General features: G+C 40.7%; 1 protein-coding gene across 19 annotated transcripts in view; it reads right to left on the bottom strand.

The window, feature by feature from the left end:
• MAPKAP1 (MAPK associated protein 1) overlaps nt 1-25,394 on the bottom strand; it is a 240,055-nt gene that overhangs the window by 111,124 nt on the left and 103,537 nt on the right. For all 19 annotated transcript variants that reach the window (XM_042245202.1, XM_027965752.2, XM_042245212.1 and 16 more), the window contains 1 exon segment: nt 12,801-12,973. In XM_042245202.1, coding sequence (XP_042101136.1) covers nt 12,801-12,973 — 173 coding nt within the window.

Below are 25,394 nucleotides of genomic sequence, written 5' to 3'. Positions count from 1 at the left end.
TCTGCTTTGATTGTCATGGGACGCCCCCAAATCCCCTCAAAACAAACTCGGCAAATGTCACAGGCTAAGCTCTGAAAGCCAAAAGACTCACTGCGCCAAGTGCTCTTCTGCCCCAGTTCTTGAATATAAAGTGTGATATCACGTATTCATTCAAAAAGCAACTAAAATGCCTAGGCTATGCTATAGTCTGTCCTGAGCACTGAGAACACAGCGAGGAAAAGAATGATAGTTTACCCAGTTTTACAAATTAATGGAAGTCTTCTCTGGGTCATCAGCAAAGTTTAGCAGTAAACAAGGCTCCCCTACCAAACCCGTAATTGAACATATAAGGGGGGAAATGACTAAAACTCCATATGCTAGGCATGGGTATTGGTTTCTCTGTGCCTGTATACAGGAATCGTGAATAAAAGAAGCTACTGTGGCATTCTGACTTCTAAAACTGCCTTAGGACTCCAAATTAGTACAGGTACAACAGCCACTGGTATCATTGGCTATATTCACTGAGTACTATGTGTCAGACACTGCAAGACACATGAGCTCACACCATCTTCCCACCAACTGTGTGAGTTATTATTACTATTTTACAAATTACAAAACTGAGGCTCAGTGAGGTTAAGTGGTTTGTTCAAGACTAAATGCAGGTAAGAGACAGAGCTGAGATTCAAACTCAGGCAGTCAAGAGCCCTCACTCTTCACTCCCATCTACCCCTCTGCCAACGCCATGGTGTGTCAAGATTTCCCAAGGTCCTTGTTCCTACAAACTTACAGAAATGCTACATACACTAAAAAGGAAAAGGAAACCATGACACATATTTATAAAACATTAGAAGCTTAGAGAGATTGATTTCAACCTCCTCGCTTTTACAAATAGGAAACAGATGCCTATTTCCAAGAAGAATAAGGTGCCATGATCCCCTAATTAAATGGTGGCAAAATCGGTTTCCAGAGAACTCAGGTCTCCTTACTTCTCTTTCATTACACTTTGATCACTTCAGAATTTAGTGGCATTCTGATGTGGGGAGAGAAAAAGAGAGGCAGCTTTAGGTCCTTGACTCAGAAATATGCCAACTATAGATATCTAGAGCTTCCAAGACGATGAAAATGGCGTACCTCTTCATGACAGTTTGGTGAAAAGAAGGGTTTTCCAGTCAGATGCGGTTTAATGCTATCACAAACAAGAATGAGCTATGTGGCCAAATCTGAGTTTCATTTTCTTACTCATAACAGGCTTCGATTTCCTTAGGAGAATCATTTGGATCTTAAGTTATTCTCCCCTGCGTTCTTACAGAACTTGGCTGTTACTTCTGCACATACCTTACCACACTGCTCTTTTTCTTATTTATGCATCTATGTTCTCCTAGAGAGCAAGGATTCTATTGTCTCTGCATTCTCACTTTAGAGTAAAATGGCTGGCATTTATAAGGTACTTAACAAATATTTGTTAAATGAATGAATATATGGATGTGTAGCCTGAATCACTCTACCCATGAAAAAAACATAGTGGGTATTATTAATGATGCATGTGTTAATGAGAAGAGGAGAAGTAATAAGGCTTTCTTTTTCTTGCTGTCACACTGATATCTGTTAGCCAAGTGGGGTTTTCAAGGCAATGCACATGTGTAGAGATTGCAATTCAAGACAAGGAAGAAGGCCCAGAAGAAAGAGAAAATGAAAGAGGCATTCTTACAGTTAATCAAGATGTGAGTACCAGCATCTCAGTTTTTTTATGGAGAAAAAAATAAACAATAAGAAATTATTACAACTATGTAAAAATGTTCAATTACATACATATACAAAGACTAGAAGAAAAGGGACCAAAATGTTTATAAAGATTATGTTAACATTCAAGCAATGAGCACTTTTTTCTTTCTAACTTTCTATACATTCCAGATGTCCCACAGTATATATGTATAACTTTCATTTTCCTGTCTTTATAAAATCCATAGAATTCTCCAGGCCAGAATACTGGAGTGGATAGCTTTTCCCTTTTCCAGGGGATCTTCCCAACCCAGGAATCGAACCGAGGTCTCCTGCATTGCAGGCAGATTCTTTACCAGCTGAGCCACAAGGGAAGCCCTTCTTTATAAAATACTTAACTAAATTTTTGATAAGGGTAACACATTCTTACTGTGGACAATTTAGAAATATGGAACAAGACAAAGAAGGCTGGGCAATCCTCTCACTCCAGTACAAAGAGAAAATCATTCGTCCTAGAGACTCTGAGCATAGCCAGCCTGATTCACACGTGTGGTCATTTACTCTACCAGGTTTTGGAATTAAGGAGGGAATAACCACAACGACTGCAACAGGGTCTGATAAGGATTAAACGACATAATTAATTGCACAGTGTCTGGTATGGAGAAAGAGTCTCATTTTGCCAGAATTTCTTCTAGCACTTTTAAGTTTCTGATTACACAGAAGCTGAATTAACTATCCATCAAGAGTCTTGCGTCTCCCTCCCTACCAGAGGGAGAAGAATGATCAAAACACTCACAAACAATACAGGACAACTGGATCTACAAGAAGAGGCTTAATATTAAGAGTTGGGTTGTCATGGATAGAGCAGGTCCTTTGAAGTACCATTGAGTTTGAAAGAGAAATCAAAGTTTAAATAATGAATGGATGTAAAATGGAGCCTGCTGTCAAAGAGAAATCCTTTGGGGGGAAATATTTATCTCCAAAGCTTTAATGAGTACAATTAAATGAATTTTGCTTATTCATATCTTATCAAATAAAGCTAAATTTTTCAGTACAAAATTTTATCTCACTGAATTGGTGACTGACATTCACTTTATGTTCAAATGGCAGTATTGCTTTTATGAAGAGAAAGAGCCGTAAGCCCATAAATAGATGGCATTTAGTTCATAAATGAAAATTCAGGAGCATTCCAGGGAGCACCACAGATTTCTACCAAATGTAGAAATCCATTTCTTATCTTCAGAAAATGCAAAACACACTAAAGTATGATCATGAGACAGACGAATGTTTGCTCTTTTCAAATGAAAAATGAAATAATGCATGATTCTGAAATGTCTAGAATGCGCAACACATGAGCTTTGTGTTCAGTTTGGTGAGAATCAATATTAAGAGTACGTCAGGCATTAGCAAGAGAGAAAAAGATTCCGACGGTTGCAGCTCAGAAGTTCATCTCTTTGAAGTCAGAAGTTCAGCTCTTTGAAGTCAGAGTTAAAGGTTTTTAAGACTCCCAAGATTTCCTTTTCTCCAAAACACATCCCCCATAAATGCAAAGTAAAACTGATAAATAACATCATAAGACTTGTCAAACCACAGCAACCTCAGACAGGAATAGTTAAATCTAAATTCCCTGGTAAAGTTCTAGGGAGAAATGTCCACTAGTTTTTAAGCAGAAGCAAGACCTTCATATAGTTCTGTCTGGGCTCCTTCTGGGTCACTTTCTATTGCTGTGTCTTCAAGTCCCCTGACCACTACACGCTTCCTCCTGCCACAGCATCGCTGCCAAATCTGCCAAATGCCTTGGGCCTCACTTTCTGAGGGAACTCCCCCACTTGCCCCACACCCCTTTTCCCAGGTGATGCTCTCACAGTGGTATTCCTCCCCTGCTGAGCACTTAAGTCAGCTTCTAAGCGAACATAATTCGGTTTAATTATTTGAATTATGTGCCCGTATCCTTCACTAGCTTGTGGAATTCATGGAAGAGAAACCGTATCTTATTCCACTCACCACTGTACACCCAGCAAAATGCTTGGTATATAGAAAACACTCAATAAATATTTACTGAATGCATGAATGACTACAAATGATAAGTGAAATGAGCCAGTTACAAAGTGCTATTACACTTGATAATTTCTTCTTCCCCACCAAACTGTAAATTTTTTGAGTGCACCAACTGCATTTCTCTTGTTCTCCATTTTATCCTTGATACCCTTGATACCCAGGGTCTGGAACTCCATAAATATTTGCTGAATGAAGAAATGATGAGGGACTTAAGTCTTTGAGATTAAGCAGGGTATCAAGAGAAGAGTGAGAAAGACGTTTCTTAGGAAATGGCAGAAGCAGAAGCTGTATGTCAAGAAGCTGCCAGTTAAAGAATGTGATGTGTTAGAATGTATGGGAACATAGCTGGGGGTCAAAATGGGATGGGCACGTCAGGCTGTTATTATTTAGGTAAAGAGTTCTCTGTGATGACTCTAAGGAGTATAAATTAGAAGCAGCAATCAAGAAATGGGAGAAGAGTACATACACCATGGTGGAGATACAGACAGAAAAAAAAGCAGCGAGGTATAGGGAGTATAAAGAATTCAAACCGCAAAGTTGTCAGAAAACATAGAATATAAAGTCAAATGTTCCTAGATACTTTGATAAGCCCATGAAGGCATCAGTGTTTCACAGCATGGCACAATTATGTGAGCTTTCAGAAAAGGGCTAAAATATGCTATTACTGCTGAATTAACACTAGTATTGGTTGCAGTACTAGATGCTGGAGTTACAGTATTTAGCAACAACAGAAACAAACATTTATGGAGCAGTTGCCATGTATTTTCTCATTTTAATTTTATAACTACCCTGATAGGAAGTTCCTATCCTCATTTTACCCACAGGAAAACACAGGCTGAAATAATTCATCCAAGATCACCCTGATGGTCAGTGCCAGAATGCAAACCCAGGCAATGGCTTTGAATCCCGTACCCTTGGCCACTATGTTATATACTGATTAAGAAGGCAGATGAAAATGTTACCACAGGTTAGAGAGCTTCTATGAAAAATTACAAAAGTAAAGAAACCTCAATATTGAATGAGATAAACCTCAGCTATCTACAAGGTCCACCAAGTTTCCCAAGGACTCTAGGTAGCTGAGTTTACATGAGAATAAACTAAATCCACAGTAAGATCCGCTGTGTGGCTGTATCATGTGTTGCTATACTCTACAGCTGCACTTTCCAAACTTGTGGTTACTGAGCCCTTATAACGCGTGTGTGTGCGTGTACTCAGTTGTGTCAAACTCTTTGCGACCCCACAGACTGTAGCCTGCCAGACGCCACAGTGCACGGAATTTGCCAGGCAAGAATACTGGAGCAGACTGCCATTTCCTCCTCCAGGGGAATCTTCCTGACCCACAGATCAAACCCACCTCTCTTGAGCTTCCTGTATTGGCAGTTGGAATTCTTTACCTCTGAGTCACTGGGGAAGCCTCTTGGAAACGTGGCTAGTCTGAACTGAGATGTGCTGTAAATAGCATATAAACACTAGATATTGACAGCGTGACCCCAAATATAACAAAAACATCTCATTAATAATTTTTATATCAATTACATATTGAAATGATAATCTTTCCTATAAAGGGTTAGATAAACTAAGTTATGAAAATTACTTTCACTTCTTGGAAACATTTTAAATATGTGATTACTAGAAAATTAAAATTGTAAATGTGGCTTACATTTGGAACTTGTATTATATATACATTTTTTTCAGCTTTATTAAAATATAAATGACATGCAACATGTTTTTCCAGTGGTCATGTATGGATGTGAGAGTTGGACTGTGAAGAAAGCTGAGCGCCAAAGAATTGATGCTTTTGAACTGTGGTGCTGGAGAAGACTCTTGAGAGTCCCTTGGACTGCAAGGAGATCCAATCAGCCCATCCTAAAGGAGATCAGTCCTGGGTGTTCATTGGAAGGACTGATGCTGAACCTGAAACTCCAATACCTTGGCCACCTCATGCGAAGAGTTGACTCACTGGAAAAGACCCTGATGCTGGGAGGGATTGGGGGCAGGAGGAGAAGGGGACAACAGAGGATGAGATGGCTGGATGGCATCACCGACTTGATGGACATGAGTTTGGGTAGACTCCGGGAGTTGGTGATGGACAGGGAGGCCTGGCGTGCTGTGATTCATGGGGTTGCAAAGAGTCGGACACGACTGAGCGACTGAACTGCACTGAAGTGAACTGAAGGTGTTGCTTTGGCATGCTCACATATCACCAAATGATTACTACCAAGCAGCATCAGCTAGCACCAAACACTTGGGACTCTTAAAGACTTCTGGGGTCGCAGAGAGCCAGACATGACTGAGCGACTGAACTGAACTGAAAGACGTCTCAGAAAAAGTGACTCCAGAAAGAATGAAGAATGAAATAACTTCAGAAAGAAGGAAGAGACAGATTCAAAGCGAAAACAACACCCAGTTATGACTGGCAATGGAAATAAAGTCTGATACTGTAAAGAACAATATTGCACAGGAACCTAAATGTTAGGTCCATGAATCAAGGTAAATTGGAAGTGGTCAAACAGGAGACGACAAGAGTGAACACTGACATTTTAGGAATCTAAAATGGACCGAATGGGTGAATTTAACTCAAATGACCATTATATCTACTACTGTGGGGAAGAATCCCTTAGAAGAACTGGAATAGCCCTCATAGTCAACAAGAGAGTCCAAAATGCAGTACTTGGGTGCAGTCTCAAAATGACAGAATGATCTCTGTTCGTTTACAAGGCAAACCATTCAATATCACAGCAATTCAAGTCTATGCCCCAAACAATAATGCCAAAGAAGCTGAAGTTGGACGCTTCTACGATGACCTATAAGACCTTCTAGAACTAACACCAAAAAAAGATGTTCTTTATCATAGGAGACTGGAATGCAAAAGTAGGAAGTCAAGAGATACCTGGAGTAACAGGCAAGTTTGGCCTTGGAGTACAAATGAAGCAGGGCAAAGGCTCAGAGAGTTTTGCCAAAAGAATGTGCTGGTCATAGAAAATGCCCTCTTCCAACAACAGAAGAGATGACTCTACATATGGACATAACTAGATGGTCAATACCAAAATCAGATTGATCATATTCTTTGTAGTTGAAGATGGAGAAGCTCCATACAGTCAGCAGAAACAAGATCAGGAGCAGATTGTGGCTCAGATCATGAACTCTTTATTGCCAAATTCAGACTTAAATTGAAGAAAGTACGGAAAATCACTAGACCATCCAGGTATGACCTAAATCAAATCCCTTACGATTATACAGTGGAAGTGAGAAATAGATTCAAGGGATTAGATCTGATAGACAGAGTGCCTGAAGAACTATGGACTGAGGTTCATGACACTGTACAAGAGGCAGGGATCAAGACCTTCTCCAAGATAAAGAAATGCAGAAAGGCAAAATAGTTATCTGAGGAGGCCTTACAAATAGCTGAGAAAAGAAGAGAAGCAAAAGGCAAAGGAGAAAAGGAAAGATATAGCCATCTGAATGCAGAGTTCCAAAGAATAGCGAGAAGAGATAAGAAGACTTCCTCAGTGATCAATGCAAAGAAATAGAGGAAAACAACAGAATGGGAAAGACCAGAGAGCTCTTCAAGAAAATCAGAGATATCAAGGGAACACTTCATGCAAAGATGGACATGATAAAGGACAGAAATGGTATGGACCTAATAGAAGCAGAAGATATTAAGAAGAGGTGGCAAGAATACACAGAAGAACTATACAAAAAAGATCTTCATGACCCAGATAATCACGATGGTGTGATCACTTCCCTAAAGCCAGACATACTGGAATGTGGAGTCAAGTGGGCCTTAGAAAGCATCACTACGAACAAAGCTAGTGGAGGGGATGGAATTCCAGTGGAGCTATCAAATCCTGAAAGATGATGCTGTGAAAGTGCTGCACTCAATATGCCAGCAACTTTGGAAAACTCAGCAGTGGCCACAGGACTGGAAAAGGTCAGTTTTCATTCCAATCCCAAAGAAAGACAACGCCAAGAATGCTCAAACTACCGCACAATTGCACTCATCTCACATGCTAGTAAAGTAATGCTCAAAATTCTCCAAGCCAGGCTTCAGCAATACGTGAACCGTGAACTTTCAGATGTTCAAGCTGCATTTAGAAAAGGCAGAGGAACCAGAGATCAAATTGCCAACATCTGCTGGATCATCAAAAAAGCAAGAGAGTTCCAGAAAAACATCTATTTCTGCTTTACTAACTATGCCAAAGCCTTTGACTGTGTGAATCACAACGAACTGGAAAATTCTTCAAGAGATGGGAATACCAGACCACCTGACCTGCCTCTTGAGAAATCTGTATGCAGGAAAAGAAGCAACAGTTAGAACCGGACATGAAACAATGGACTGGTTCCAAATTGGGAAAGGAGTATGTCAAGGCTGTATATCGTCACCCTGGTTATTTAAGTTACATGAAGAGTACATCATGTGAAATGCCAGGCTGGATGAAGCACAAGCTGGAATCAAGATTGTCGGGAGAAATATCAATAATCTCAGATATGCAGGTGACACCACCCTTATGGGAAAAAGCAAAGAGGAGCTAAAAAGCCTCTTGATGAAACTGAAAGAGGAGAGGGAAAAAGCTGGCTTAAAACTCAGTGGGAAAGACCCTGATGCTGGGAAAGACTGAAGGCAGGAGACAGAGGATGATATGGCTGGATGGAATCACTGACTCAATGGATATGAGTTTGAGCAAGCTCCAGGAGCTGGTGATGGACAGGGAAGCCTGGCGGTGCTGCAGTCCATGGGGTTGCAAAGAGTCAGACAGGAGTGAGAGGCTGGACTGAAGTGACACTTCTGAACGTCACTGTACTTTGATCCCAAGAACTTCCAGTTAAAAGTTTATAACCTTTGACCAACATCTCCCCGTTTTCCTCATACCCTAGGCCCTGGAAACCACGATTCTAACCTCTGTTTCCATGAGTTCACTTTTCTAGATGCCACCTTAAGTGCTATCACACAGTATTTGTCTTTCTCTGTCTGACTTATCTCATCTAGTATCGTGTCCTTGAGATCCATCTCTATTGTTGAAAATAGCAGGACCTCCTTCTTTCTCATGCCTGCACAGTACTCCACTGTGTGCATATATGCACCATGCCATCTTTATCCATTCATTAATAGATGAACTCTTAAGAGTTGCAGCATAGTGAACAATGCAGCATAGTGAACAATGCTGCAATGAACTTGGCAGCGCAGGGATCTCTTTGAGATCCTGTTTGCATTTCCTATGGATATATACTCAGAAGTGGGATTGCTGGATCATATGGAAGTTCTATTTTAAATTTCCAAGCAACCTCTCTATGCTGTTTTCCATAGTGCCTGTGCCAATTTACATCCCAAGCCACAGCCACAAGGGTTTCCTTTTCTCCACGGCTTTCCCAACACTTGTTATCTTGTCTTTTTGAGGCCAGTCATTCTCACAGGTGTGAGGTGACTGCATTGTATTTCATTTGAACAGGACTGCTCCACAGGCAGAAACTTTCACCCACTGAACACTGAGATAACAGTAAATACACTAATCCAGCTGTGTATACTAGAGAAAAATCCTTCAAGTTTTCAGTAGTTCATCTGTCAATAGCCTAATGAAGGGCAACAGAATTTAGAGACCAGTGAAATATGTTGAATGTCTAAGGGACAAGTGAAAAGAAGAAGGCAAGGAAAGGCCACTCTAGTGTACAAGAGTCATAATACATGATGAAAAAATTAAAATTGCATAAAAAAATAAGACTACTCAAAATTATTCATACAAATCTTTAAAATTGCCTATGAAGTAATATAAACATGGTTTTGTATCAAGAACAAGTTCATATTTCCCATCTCAAGTTCTTGACAGGGTGAAACCTCACTGAATTTTATTTTTCTTTTACAAATGGGTGTTCCTAAAAAGATAGTGTTTCACTCAAACCTGACAGAGGAATATAAATTAAGGAATGTTTTAAAAAAAAATCTTACAGGCCAGAAATAGACCCACACAAATTCAGTCAACTGATCTTTGACAAAGCAGCAAAGGCAACTCAGTGCAGAAAGGCTGGGTTTTCAACTGGATATTAAGATGAAAAAAAAAAAGAATTCCTGATACAGACCTTACATCTGTCACAAAAATTAACTCTAAATGGATCACACACCTAAATGTAAAGCACAAAGCTATGAAACTTCTAGAAGATAACACAGGAGAAAAAGCAGGTAACCTTAGGTTTGGTGATGACTTTTTAGCTGTAAAACCAAAAGCATAATCTATGAAAAATTTGATAACTTGGAGTTCATTAACATTAAAAACTTCAGCTCTGCCAAAACTGCTGTTAAGAGAATAAAAACATGAGCCACAGATTGGGAGAAAAGTCTTTACAAGAAACACATTTGATAAATATACAAAGAACTCTTAAAATTAACTCAACAAGAAGAAAACAACCTGACTAAAATATATGCAAAAGACCCGAACAGAGAGCTCATAAAATAAGACAGATGTCAAATAAGCATAAAGATGCTCAACGTCATCTTCCTGCATGTGTTAGGTTGCTTCAGTCATATCCAACTCTCTGTGATCCGATGAACTGTAGCCCACCGGCTCCTCTGTCTGTGGGATTCCCCGGGCAAGTATACTGGAGTGAGCTGCCATTTTTCGCTCTAGGGGATCTTCCCCACCCAGGAATCCAACCTGGGTCTCCTGCATTGCAGGTGGATTCTTTACCAACTGAACCACCAGGGAAGCCGCAATGGAAAACTACTCAGCCATAGAAAGAATAAAATTTGACATTTGCAGCAACATAAATGGACTTGGAGGGCATTATGCTAAGTGAAATAGGGCAGAGAAAGGCAAATACTATATGCCATCATCATATGTGGAATCTAAAAACACAACAAAACAATAAAGAAGCAGATTTACAGATACAGAGAACAAAACAGTAGTTACCAGTGGGGAGAAGGAAGAGAGTGCAATATAGGGGAAGGGAAAGAAAGGGTTATTATGGAATTATGTGAAATCATGTGTGTGTAACTCCCTAAAATTGCACAGCTCTACCTAGATAGCATATTCAAAAGCAGAGACATTACTTTGCCGACTAAGGTCCGTCTAGTCAAGCCTATGGTTTTTCCTGTGGTCATGTATGGATGTGAGAGTTGGACTGTGAAGAAGGCTAAGCGCCAAAGAATTGATGCTTTTGAAGTGTGGTGTTGGAAAAGACTCTTGAGAGTCCCTTGGACTGCAAGGAGATCCAACCAGTCCATTCTGAAGATCAGCCCTGGGATTTCTTTGGAAGGAATGATGCTAAAGCTGAAACTCCAGTACTTTGGCCACCTCATGTGAAGAGTTGACTCATTGGAAAAGACTGATGCTGGGAGGCATTGGGGGGCAGGAGGAGAAGGGGATGACAGAGGATGAGATGGCTGGATGGCATCATGGACTCGATGGACGTGAGTCTGAGTGAACTCCAGGAGATGGTGATGGACAGGGAGGCCTGGTGTGCTGCGATTCATGGTGTCGCAGAGAGTTGGACATGACTGAGCAAGTGAACTGAACTGATAGAGTTTGTTTATTAAATTTTAAGCTTTTACTTTGAATTGGGGTACAGCTGGTTAACAATGTTGTGATGGTTTCAGGTGAGCAGTGAAGGGACTCAGCCATAAATATACACGTATCCATTCTCCCTCAAACTCCCCTCCCATCCAGGCTGCCACATAACACTGAGCAGAGTTCCATGAAAGTACTATAGAATTTAAATAATCATTTATTCAATTAAAAAAAAAAAGAAATTCTTGGGTTTAAATACCAGTTCTACCATTTACAATGTAATACAGAAAAGTTACTTAGCCTCTCCATGCTTTAGTTTCCTTGTTTGTAAACTGTATGCCACAGCTCAGCTCACTGTGTAATCCTGGACAAGTTCCTTTGCCTCTCTTGGTTTCAGTTCCCACATCAAGCAATGTTCTAAGAATTAACTCAGACAACATTTATAAAGTCACTAGCACGGGCTTGTTTCCAGTTTATGCTGAAAAGGAACAACACCGTAGCTGAGCCTTGAGTACAGCTGCAGACTCAACCCTTTTCTGAGCCTATGTGATATCTTGGTTGGAAAGGCTTCCTACTGCCTTAGGAACAATAAGGATTATCTTTATATCTACAATTTTTTCAGGAAAAGTGGAAGGCACTGTCAACGAGAACTTGAAAGAAAGATTTAAAGTACAAATTTAATGTACCTAAACACACACACGACAGACTGGACCATTCTAACTCAAACTGCGAGAAGAAAAAGCCTTCATGGGAATCCATTTTCAAAATGAAGGCACCCACTGCATTTAGCCCTACGGTAGGAAGGGCACCTGAAACTAGAGAGGAGGCCTGTCAGACAAGACATTCAAGCATGGGAGGACTAGAGCAGCAAGCCACTTTAGACTTTAAGTTACGGAGAACAAGCACAGAGACTCTGCTTTCAAGCACTGCATTTTTAATGTAACAGTTTAATGAGGAATGGAGTCTAGGGAAAAACTGGACCACTGACTGATAACAAAGAAAACTATAATTCAGATCAAAGGGAAATAATGTAAAAATCATGGCATCAAACAGATTGGGAATCAAATTCTGACTGGGTCTTCTCCCACAGGTGTAAACATCAGCAAAGAACAACTCTGATCCTGAGCCACCTCCTCTGCTAAACAAGAACTGCGATGCTCATCTCCCAGGAAGTGGGAGAATTAAATGAGAAATCAGGTATGCAGCGTCCAGCGCCACATCCATCTCACGATCCCTGCTCAACAAACACGAGTTCCCTCCCGTTACCGTCCACGCCCCTTTTATAAAATCAGCAAGCATCACAGAAGGGTTTGGAAAGGCATTTCCTTGGGTCTGGATTCATAAACTTGGGTCTATTTGGCAGGCAGACTCTCTGAGATAACAAGCCTGAGTTACACGGGCCCAAGATCTGGTGAGCAGCCTGGCCTGGATCAGTGTCGACATCTGGCTCCCAGGCCAATGCCTAGAAAGACTGGCCGGGCCCAGAGGGCAGCACGGGTGGCCAGGAGACAGCCAGAAACCAGAGCTGCTGAGAAAAGGGAGGATTACTTGAGCTTCGGCTCCCGTCCTTCGCTGGTGTACTGCCAGCAGATGAGCCCGATGAGGTCCTGCACCCTGGCGCTGGCCATAGTCACCACCGTCATCGGCAGCAGTCTGTCCTGGCTCGAGTGCAGGGGGAGGTAGACATCGATCTTCTTGGTCGCTGTTGTGCCCACGTGACCCTGTGGACAGAGCACATGTGTGAGGCTAAAGCACAGAGTTCCGGTCATGCAGACCCCACTGGGCTACGACGCCTGCCCTTCAGGACCCGCGCTCTCATTCTTTGGGCACAGACCAACTGATGAGCCTGGGGTGGTCCTGAAGGGGAAACGTTGTTTACAGTTTTAAGAGTTCTGTTGTTTTTGTTTTTTCTAATTTGAATTTTCTGCTGCTCGAATGGATCCAGCTCTGCCAGCAGCGAGGTAAATGAGCACTACAACTAAAATGAACAAATCAGAGTGGTGGGCAGACCTAATGCTTGGTGTCAGGAGACTTGTTCTGCTGCTTACTCAGAGTGACCCTGGCATCAGCTGCCCTCCCTGAGAACTGCTATATCACTCCCTGAGACCTTAGGCTAAGCCGCCATATTCTCTGAGGAAGCATTTAGCAGTACTGGAACCAAGTGCTTTCTTTCTCGGAGACGATGGGGGGCTAACTCCATTATGCAGTACATCTCTTTACTTCACTCATCTGAACTGAAGTTCAAGGGTCTCTGGTCTTATGACTGCCCTAACCGCCACACTCACACTGACCTACATGTTCCTAATCCCTCCTCCACGCCTCTCTCTCCTCCCTCCCAAACCGTCCACTCCCCTCTGGAACTCCTGCACAAATCAGCAAACTCCCCATAAATCATTACTTCTTTTTAAAAAACATTCCTCCACCTCTTTGCCGTAATTGAAACCTGCCAGTCATGAGGATACTACTTCCTCTACTGTCCAGAAGACTGTTTTGCTTTGTTCTTTTTAACCTCCAAACCTTTAAGGCCAGCAGGCAGGGTAGGTATTCTTGGTCCTGCTATTTCCAAACTATTAATTCTCCTTGCTTACAAAAACCCCTGTTCCTTTGAGACCCCAGCCACCCAACTACACCATCCTCTCTCTCTCCTTTCCTGTTTCTGTTATCCACCAGCCTTTGCTCGTCCTGCTCCCTCACTAAGGCCTGAGTTCTTGGACAGTCTTTCCCACCCCAATTCCTGTCATCATTCTAAAAGCACAATCTGTCCAATGCCCAAGGCTCTCAATCCCTAGACCATGTCACTCCCAACGCCTTTCCATCCACTCCTCAAATCACTGATTGTACTGGGTACATTGGAGATTTATAACACCACCAACATCCCAGGTCAGAACACCGACTCACTGAATACACTTTAAAATTTTTAATTAGATTAATTAGTTTGTTTTTAAATTTGGGCCTTGCCACATACCTTGCGGGATATCAGTTCCCTGACCAGGGACTGAACCTGGGCTGTGGCAGTGATAGTGCCGAATCCTAACCACTAGACCACAAGGTGAAAACCTGAATATACTTTAATATACCTCCACCTCATCTATTCAAGAAGTCCCTCAAATTCTGTAACCTATAATCTGTTGAACCAGCTCTTAATTATCTATCAGTCACCCTTATTTCCCAACACCCCACCCCCAGACTACATAGCCATTACAGCCATTATAATCATTCCTTTGCAGATATAATTTGTAAAAATATTTTTATTTATTTATTTGGCTACACCAGGTCTTAACTGCAGCACATGGGATCTTTGCTGCCGTGAGCTAGATCTTTTAGCTGTGGCATGTGGGATCTAGTTCCCTGAACAGGGATCAAACCCAGGCCTCCTGCACTGGGAGTGTGGAGCCTTGGTCACTGGACCATCAGGAAGTTCCACAAATACAATTTTAATACGCTCTTACTCCCCTGGACACGGTCGGCAGAGCATCAATCTTGTTTGACCCCAACCGTCTGCATTCCTCAGCTAAACACTGGAGAAAAATCACGTAACCGTACAGATGGATTTTACTTTAAGTCCTATGATGATAAAACTCAGACACTCAGCACTGTACAGCAAGCCTACTGTATCTCCTGATCCAACCTGCACCCCACCTGAGAACACTACTGCACACTTCTCTCCTCACACTTCCCACTAACCGTGCCTCTTGACCCTCAGCCCCTGTCCTTCCCTCATGTACTGCCAATAGATGAAAATTGCAGAGGACCCCTGAATGACATGGGTTTGAACTGCAAGGGTCCACTTGTAAGTGATTTTTTTCACTCGATACAGACTACAGTACTGCACGATCCACAGTTTGCTGAATCTGTGGATACTAAACTGCATCATCAAATTTGATTACGTTACACTCCTGTCTGAGTGGCTCCTATGACACTCTGGATGAAATCCAAACTCCACGCAGTGTGCAACAAGGCACCGCAAGATCTGACGCTTGCCTAACCCCCCAGTGTCATCTCCTGCCTTTCTTCCCCCACCTACTTCAGCTACACTGGCCTTCTAGGAACGTCCTGAATGTGTGCCTCGACTGCTTCTTCCCCTCTTAAGGCCACTGCGAGTGCTCCTCAGGTATCTAGGAGGCTCTTTCTTACGACTTTTGTATTCTCTAGCATGTGGCCTCGGGCTGGTTACTTAACTCTTCCTCTTTCTCATACATAAGGTGACAAAGATAGGATGCGCTAGAGAGTTCTTGTGAGGATTGCTACTATTGGTATCCTTATTCAAGACTCAGCTCACACGACACCTCCTTAGAGAAACCTCCACTGATAATCCTATAGAAAGAAGACCTTTCCACAGTTGACCTCTCACTCTTGTCTTGTTCATTTCCTTCAGAACGCTTAACAATTTGGTATGACATATTTATTTGCGTGCATCTTCAGTGCATGCCTTCCCCGCTGGCCTCTGAGCTCCCATGAGGGCAGCCGTAATAATGTTTGCTTTGTTTACTGCTCTGTACACAATGGCTAGCCCTGTGCCTGGTGCACAGAGGACTCTCCAAAAAAAATCTGTTCAGCTACAGAATGAATGCATGAATGACTCAAATGCCTGCTGGGACACATGGTAGGAACTCAATAAATGTTAGTTTCTTCCATCCATCCCACTTGTCCTACTTCTACGGGCCTGTTTCCTGGTAGCAGATGGAGATGGAGGGACTTGAGCAATCAACTGGTTCCATCTTTAACGCCCTCTATAGGATTGTATCGATCTAAAGGTGGAAAAAAAATATCAGAACTAGGGTAAGGAAATACATAGAAGCAGTATAGCAGACATTTTAAGAGAAATTCCACTTCTCATATAACCCAGCATCTAATATTAGATCCACAGGGTTGTTTTTTTTCTTTATTGTCTTCCTTCTATGTTATAAACACAAATAATACAAAAGATAATTTTCCTACATAAAGCTCTCTCTCTCTTATGCACACACGTGTACATGCGTGTGTGCACACACACACACACACAGTTTTTAGCTTGGAAGTAATAACTTCAATGACTAGCAAAGATGTCTCTAAACAGCATGTGTCATTTTGTTAGGCAGTCAAAGGTTAAAATGAAAACAGCTGCAATCTTTCTGGACTAGGTTTATACACGCTCTCACCCCTCTCTTCTCAAACTCATTCTCAGACCCCCTAGTTGCTGTCACTGCTCTCCCTTCTTATTTCTCTTTATTCCTCCTCCTTTCTTGGAAGAACTTGGAACTGAAGGGCTATAGGAATCACAGTATCTCAAGATACAAAGATTCAATGAAATGACAAATGTGAACGTACTCTGTAAACTATAAAGTGCTCTAGAAATGCAGTGCAGTGTCTAGAAAGGGCCTAAGTTTCATAATCAGACCCATTTCTATTACTCAAGTCTATTAGAGGTCACATGAGGCCAAAGATGGATGCTGTAGAAGTCCTATTAATAAAACCTATTATTACAATAAGAGCCAACATTTATTTACAGCTAAGCATTAAACTCTGCTAAATGTCTGCCTAAGTTATTTAATTCTCACAATCACTATAAGAGGTAGGGTTCTACCATTACCCTCATAATATAAAAGAGAAAGCCAAGGCTTACAAGGCTACAGTCATTGGCTCAAGATCCCATAACCAAAGTGAAGAGCCAGGACTCAAATCCATGTCTGTCTGACTCCAAAGCCACCACTCTAAACATTAGCACCTCTTTCACTAAAGTTATCCTAAACAGAATCAGTCCCCACTCTCCAAGCCTGGACACCTGTCTCCTGCTCCTTCTCAAAAACATGCCAAAAACACTGCCGTTTCCTCGAGAGGGAGCATTCTAAGGAGCTGCCCAAGGAGAACCAGGGGGGACTGCAACTCTGGAAATCACTACCACTGTCATCTGACTGCAAGGAGTCATCATTGTCTAGGAAATGAAAGCAGATAGTTATATGGTACCCTCTATTTCATAGTGAAATAGCAAGTGTGGGGAAAACTATGAGAATAAATACGGCACATACTTATTAAATGAATAAAGCACTTTATCTTTTTAATCTTCTAATTCCATCTTGAGGCATTGATGACTGGGGAAAAATGCCTTGCACAAACCTTGAAATTATGTATTTTTTAATAAGGAGCCTCTTCAGAAAAAACTCAAAGTGGTGGCAGTTAGCTCTATCTAATAGTCCCTGTGTTGCAATATTTAGAGAGAATCATCTAAAACATAAAACAATCCATCAACATAATAGAAAGTAATTAACTTATTTAAAAAAAAGAAAGGTGACCAAAGGATTAAAAGTATTCATCACACATCAAGGCAAGCAATATTCCAAAGAGCTAACATCTAACTATTAAAAAGCAACTAGCAATAAGCAAAGATCACATCATACAGTTTCACTGTGTGGCAACATATGTGTTTCACAATACAGAAATGGGGAAAGGGAGGCATAATTAGAGCACAAGGGAAGGGTCACAACAGAGACTGGGGAAACTGGTTTAGCTCCACCCTTCCCAGTCTCTCATGCATTCAACACAAACCCACTGGACACCATATTGGGCTCTGAAGACAAAGTTAAGACACAGTGCAGATCTTCATCAGATTCATGGTCTGCTGAAGATCTATACTGTACAATGTGTGAAAAGCTTTAAGAGGGAAAGTACAGGCTACTATGAGAGCTCAGAGGCAACCTAAAGACAGTTCAAAAAAGCCTCCTAGATTAAAAAAAAAAAAAATTTACCCTTCCATCCAATAGAACCATTAACCCAAGGAAAAGACACTGTATTTCAATACTTTCTATACCAATATACAAAAAAGTGAATATGAATTCTCCCTGAGACATGGGATTTTAATTTTAATTTTCTGCTTTATATTTTTCTGCATTTTCTAAACTGAGCATGGTATTATTTTTATAATTACAAACAAAATATTTATCATTAAATGACCAAAAAGGAGAGAAAAAGAGCTACTACACAGAGCTTAAGAGAGCTTTAAGTAAGAGAAAGGACCAACTTTGAAAATGTAGCCTATGTTAAGGTACCTGGCAAAATTTATTAAGCACACACTATGTGCCAGTGCTATGACAGGCTGTTGGGAAAATAAGCTGAAAATATAACTCAGACACTTTCAACGGCAGGTTAAGTCATTTTTATTAAAGAAAGAAAAGTAAGAAACTCACATTGAGCTGGCAGGTTTGGAGTTGAACACCTCTCTCTCCAGAGCAGCCCCCAAATTGGGAAATGCCCCTGGTTCAGGTGTCAGAAAGAAAAGTATTCTTGAAGCAAAGCTATTCCTCAACACAAACGCAACTGATGAAGACCAACTAGACTTCAGAGTTCACATTACACGGCTTGTCCATGATAGCCTGGCCAATGCAGCCAAAATCTCAAACTCAACATGCCCAAGACCCATTTCCTCCTTCAGCTTCTCTCATTTCATCTTCGATCTCATGTATGGCTCTCACCACCTACTCCATCACTCAAGCTAAGAACCTTAACTCCTTTCAAACGTCTCTGAAATATTTCTCAAATCTTTCTGCCCTAGTTCAAGCTTCATCACTTCTCAGCAAGACCATTGCAGCAGTCTCTTATCTCCCTGTGTCTAAAAATCTCTCCTCTCTCCATATCTTTATTTTCTTACTGCTACTGAAGTGATTTTTTCTCTAATCACTGACCATGCCTATCACACAGAAATAAACGATGGCTCTCCCCAGTGTTAGCATTCTAGTTCTTTAGCAAGATAGTTAATACCCTTCACATTCTGGTCGCAATGTATCATTGCTAAAGTATATTGAAGACAGGTGAAGAGCACAGATTCGTGCTCAGCCAGACCCAGGTTTGAATCCAGGCTCTGCTGCTTTCTCAGCTGCTAGACCGGAGACTTTGGGCAGGTAACTGTACTCCTCAGAACCTCCCTTCCCTTACTTAGAAAAGTAAATAAAATGTATATAACATAGCTGACATATAGCCATGAAACAAAAAGTGCCTCTCTTCTGTCCTTTAAATGCCTCCTTTTCCTAGAAGGTGGAAGACCAAATTAATTTCCCCTTCTCTGCCTCCTGGTGGCTCAAACGGTAAAGCGTCTGTCTATAATGCGGGAGACCTGGGTTCGAGCCCTGGGTTGGGAAGATCCCCTGGAGAAGGATATGGCAATCCACTCCAGTACTGTTGCCTGGAAAATCCCATGGACGGAAGAGCCTGGTACACTACAGCCTACGGGTCGCAAAGAGTTGGACACAACTGAGCGACTTCACTTCTCTGCCTCCTAGCAATCTGACTTGCGCAGCCATATGGTTTCATTTTTTCTACCTACCATTACCATGTCCTTTCCCAGTCTCTCACATAATGGTACATTATATAAAGGAGAAAACTGTGTCTCACCCATTTTATATTCTCCTAGGGCAAAGAGTGCAGCAGGGGTGTGGTACTGGCTCACTGAACTGAAAGAAGTCCTCAGACTGGCTTTCAGAATGGGCCTGCCACTCCTCCCACTCCTCTCCTGTCCCAGGCAAACCACCTATACCTCTTCTACTTCCCAGGCCCCTCTTTAGGAGCCCTCTTTCTTCTCTAAAGTATCCCTAGCACCTAACAAGGGTGGGTATGTAGTAGTTCTTAATAGTTACACATATTGATGGAGTGAGGATGAACATTCTTTTAACACACGATTTTTAAACACCTGCATATAGCATACAAAGGTACTGGTGGGCCCAAACAGAAAACAATCTGTCTCCCATGTAGAGGACCCAAGTTCGATCCCTGGGTCAGGAAGATCTCCTAAAGAAGGGAATAGCTACCCACTCCAGTATTCTTGCCTGGAGAATTCCGTGAACAGAGAAGCCTGGCGGGCTACAGTGTCCATGGGGTCGTGAAGAGTCAGACATGACTGAGCAATTAACATTTTCACTTTCATAAAGGTAAGGTACTATTAACCTATTCCTCTGTTATTAAATGGCTGTTATTACGAATACTATTCTCAGAAACATTCTCTTATATAAATGTTTGTGCTCATATGCTAAGGAGTCGATTACTAGGACAAAGAATATGAATGCTTTGTGGCTTGTGATATATATTGCAAAAGCTCACTTTTTAAAAAAGTGTCTTTATGCCAATCATGAAATATCAGTACTATGAACTGTATGTCATCCAATTAATCATTAGTTTGTAAAATGTAAAGACTTAAAAATTTAAAATAACTTCTATACATGGAATATGAATGGGTATAGAATTGAAATATATAGAATTTGAACATCATGATGAATTAAAATATTATATCTATTCCAGATTTTTCCCCATCTGATCCCATTAATTAAAATAATATACATTTTGCTGCCTATCATAAAGTTAATATCAGAATCATGTACCTGGTAGTTTCCAAAATAGAGGAAGCAAGAAGAACAATAGATGGCATTCAGTTAAAAATCATCTTGAATTCAGAAACATTCTATCAAGTGAATTAGCTGAATTAAGGACAGAAGGTTCAGTTAGCAGCACTACTTAACACCAAGGCTTATCAATAATAAATTGAATATCAGACCTCAAAACTGTTGCTAAGTGTTCAATTTCTCTGTCAACAGAAAGGAACAGAGAAAGGATGGACAGCTTGGCTTCTAGAATTAAAGAGACAAAAGGCAGGCAACATTATTCCATTAGTCACAACTGCACAAGCAGATCATTATATGTAATTTTAATGTAGAAATAAATATATCAGTGTATCCAGACAATGTAATGATGCAAATTGATAAAAGGATTATTTGTGGCCTCAAAAGTTAAAACTCTTAAAAGGAATGGCTGCAGTTCCATTCCACCAGTACCTTCTTCCCTAACTCCCTCAACAAGGACCAAAGGATGCTACAGTCTACCAACAGCCTGTGCTTAGTCAGACATGTTGGACTCTTTGTGAATCCATGGACTGTAGCCTACCAATCTCCTCTGTCCATGGGGATTTTCCAGGCAAGAATACTGGAGTGGGTTGCCATGCCCTCCTCCAGGAGACCTTTCCAACCCAGGGATCGAACTCAGGTCTCCTGAATTGCAGGTGGATTCTTTACCGTCTGAGCCATCAGAGAAGGCCTACCAACAGCCTAGCCTTTAATAACATAATATCAGACTTGGGAGAGGGGTCTCAGATTGTCATTACACTGATGATGGTTAGGGGACTTCATTTGATCACAGAAAGGATTTTAAGCAAAATTGAGCCTATTTCTGGCCTAAGCCAAGTTTAATCAACTATGAGAAATTAAACAGGGGTCTATGTGAAGAAGAAACAAAAACCCCAGATTGAAGCATTCTGCTCTCAACAAATGCTGGCTTAATGAGTTCATGGAAAGAACTCACTTTTTTACATACAAAATAGTGGCACTGAACTTCTCAATAGATTTTGTATAAAATTCTATGACAAATCCATTCAGAACCAGGGGCTTGACTCTGTAGTGTATCTTAACCCTCAATAAATCTGGAATGCTTAAAGGCTATTAAATTAACATTTCCCTGATCTGGCACCTGTAGTCAAGTTAATTTGTCAAAAACATTCCTACAGTTTGTCACTGGACACTGTATTTTCTGACAAGTTAAGTTTAAAATAAAATTGACAAAATCTCATTAATTTCCTCTGAATCACCAACCTTGGTTACATTAAGCTTTTATTATTAAGAACGTCAACTGTCACTCTTTCTTTAACAAGGTCAAGTTCTGATCTGGGTACCTCCAGGATCCTTATTCTATTAATAGGAGCTAGTGAGGCATTGCAGTATGGTGATTAAAAGTGTAAGTTGTGGAATCAGAAAGACCTGGGTTCAATTCTCACTTATTGTGTGTCCTTGGACAATTTTACTTAACCTATCTGGGTCACTATTTCCACAGAGAAACGGTGTATTATAAAAGTACCTCTTTATGGAATTATTGAAAGGATTCAATCAGACTACCCATATAAAGAACTTATCACTGTGCCCAGTCTATAGTAAATGCTCAGCAAATGTTGTTTCTTCATTAAGCTGTCTTTTTCTCCCCTAGATTTAAATTCAGAGACTTGGAAAACACACACACACACACACACACACACACACACACACACACACAACCTTCATTGCCATTCATACTTTTAAAACTACAAGGAATTTAAGGGTCATCCCCTTTAAGACATTTTCACCAAATGGTTATCCTACGAGCTGTCCTGAACACTTTCCACTGATGAAGTCCCCGCCACCCTCTGAAGTCTGCAGGTAAACAGTTTTGATGGCTAAAACATTTCTTTACACTGGGGGACACTTTCTCTGCAGCTTTTACCCACTGATCTTAGTTCCAGACCTCAGGAAACTGGAAAAACTTCGCTTCAGTCATGTTCAACTCTTTGCTACCCTCTGGACTGTAGCCCGTCAAGCTCCTTTGTCCATGGGATTTTCCAGGCAAGAATACTGGAGTGGCTTGCCATGCCCTCCTCCAGGGGATCTTCCTGACCCAGGGATTGAACCCACAACTCTTATATCTCTGGCATTGGCAGGTGGGTTCTTTACCACTAGTGCCACTGGAGTCCATCTCCATAGACACCCCTTCATATATATATGAGAATCTCCAATAAAATAACTCAGCTACTAAACACCGTGGAATGAGCCAGACTATCTATAACCCTTTTAAAGAGTACAAGACAGCATAGAAAATATCATTTCCATTCTTTTTTCTTAGGCTGATCATTTTCTGATATTTTCTTTCTATAGCATCTATGATAAATATGTGGCTTCTCTGGTGGCTCAGATGGTAAAGAATCTGCCTGCAATGCAGGAGACCCGGGTTCAATCCCTGGGTTAGGAAGATCCCCTGGAGAAGGGAATGGCAACCCAGTCCAGTATTCTTGCCTGGAGAATTCCATGGCCAGAGGAGCCTGGTGGGCTACAACCCATGGAGTTGCAGAAAGTCAGACTTGATTACAGTCCTGGACCTAAAACAAGAAAAGATATTGTTGCTCGCAAGTAAAGATTTTCTCTATTTAAAATAAATCTTCCTTGTTTTTATACTCTGACAGTCTTTTCCCACTTTTGAAAAAAAAAATGCCTAGAGCTATTGTTTCAAACTGTTATCATGTGAAGTTTGAGTAATAGCCTTGAATAATTTTTTTTAAGACATCAACTGAAAGACCAGCTGTTATTCATGTTTGAATACCAGTGAGCAATTTTACAAAATGGTGGAAAGGGGTGACAGGGGAATGAAGGAAAAAAAAAAAAAAAAGAAAGTCTACCCATACTGCATCTGGCATAATGACCATTTACTCTAAGTCTTAAATTCAGAAAGCAGTTCCTGATGCTACCAGGTTTCCCTATCATGGATTCTGTTCACTAGGGACCTCTTTGCAGAGTCTACAGAACTGACCTGGACCTGGCCCTGCCAGCCTTGAGTGGTCTAATGCTGGGCAAGCTCATAACCTCTCTGAAAGTCAATTTCTTCAGCCATGAAATACAGATGAGACTTCTATCTCAAAAGACTCACTGGACAAAGCAAAAATGAAGCACGCTGAAGTTCTCTGTGAACTGCAAATTGTCACATAATGTCAATTAATCTTTATATTGTTACTTACGCTGTTGCTCAGACCAGGCAGATCTTCAACAAAAAGTCCCTTCAAACCAGGTTGAGAAGTGGAGACAACAGGGAAAGATCAGTATTTATGAGAGAAGAGCCATAGAATTCTTTCCTCATTCAGCCTCAGGATGGTTACAGCCTGTACCAGGAGGTGCTCTCACAAGCACAATCCAGTCATCTTAAAGCATAATGGGATGTAAAGTGTCCATTTTGAATTTTCATAGCCATTGTGGGATTCTTTAGATCATTAATGTTACACAGCACTTTGCATTTAATTATACAAACAATGGGTTCTATAATGATGATATTATCAGGGAAAGGTAATTTGCATGAACTAAGTCCCATCACCTAGGGTAAGTTTAGGGACCTCTTCATTTTTAAATCATTTATATAATAAAATCAATATGCTTTAAAAGTAAAAATAGGTTTTTTAAAAACCATAAAGAAGAGTTACATGTTTTAAACTCTATCAATTATCATAATATAATGAGTCTTTTTAAGATTTAATATCAACTTTTAAAATTAAAACTCAATGGAGAATGTATACGTGGCTCCATTACTAGATGATGTATCTCTAGAAAAGGTTACAGTAGAGCCATTATCACCCTCCTAAATTATATGGAAAATTTGGTACAACCCTCCAAGTACCCCAAGGACAATTTAATTCCAGAGATAGTGAAGTATTTGGAGAATATAACATTGTATAAATATTGAAGGAGATAATTCAGGTGCACCTATCATATTCATTTCTTGCAGGGTTTCAGTTGGTTAAATGTTTCAAAAATTTTAAATGTCAACATACAACTTCAGGGACTTTCCTGGCAGTCCAGTGGTTAAGACTCCATGCTTTCAATTCAGGTGGCACAGTTCAATCCCTGGTCAGGGAACTGAGACTTTGCAGGCTGTGCAGTGCAGCCAAGTAAGTAAATAAACAAACTGACTTTACCATTAAGTGAAAGATTCTCTGAAAAATACAAATTAAAGGCCATGCTAGCTCCTTAATTTTGAATAGCTTTTTAAAACCCACACACTTCTGTACTGTAGTAGGTTCATGACTGCTTTATTACTTTAAGACTCAATGTTTCTTGATGATATAATTCAAAATTTCACTGAATCATAATTTAGGAAGTCATAAAAACCTCTTAAAATTAATCTTTCATGCACATCTAGCTTATCCAAAGTTAGAATTTAATTAGATGGCCTTGGCACAAATGGGCTTACTACTTTATTTGCTCAATCAGTGTATGTCTCTTCAGTAATTATAATTAATTCAAGTCCCTGACGCACCTCCTAGCAAACAATGTAAAAACATCAGACAAAATGGAAATAAATAGCTTTATATTTCTCCAATTACAAAATTCACTTTCATCCTCAAAACGCACATGTGAAATAACTGGGAGAGGTGTTACTCTCAACAAGCAAAGGCCACACAAAAAGTCTACACCTCTGATGACAGAGAAAGATGGTTGTCTGCAGCAGAAAATACATTTTTTTTTACACTATGAAAATGGTACAACTGCAAAGAGCCAATTGAGAAAGTCTGCATCTAACAGTTTACAAATACATGTTGAAATATAAACAGGAGCAAGAAAAAGA

This window comes from Ovis aries, chromosome 3 (assembly GCF_016772045.2).
Source record: "Ovis aries strain OAR_USU_Benz2616 breed Rambouillet chromosome 3, ARS-UI_Ramb_v3.0, whole genome shotgun sequence".
Taxonomy (NCBI): Eukaryota; Metazoa; Chordata; class Mammalia; order Artiodactyla; family Bovidae; genus Ovis; species Ovis aries.
This window is presented reverse-complemented; position numbering and strand designations above follow the sequence as displayed.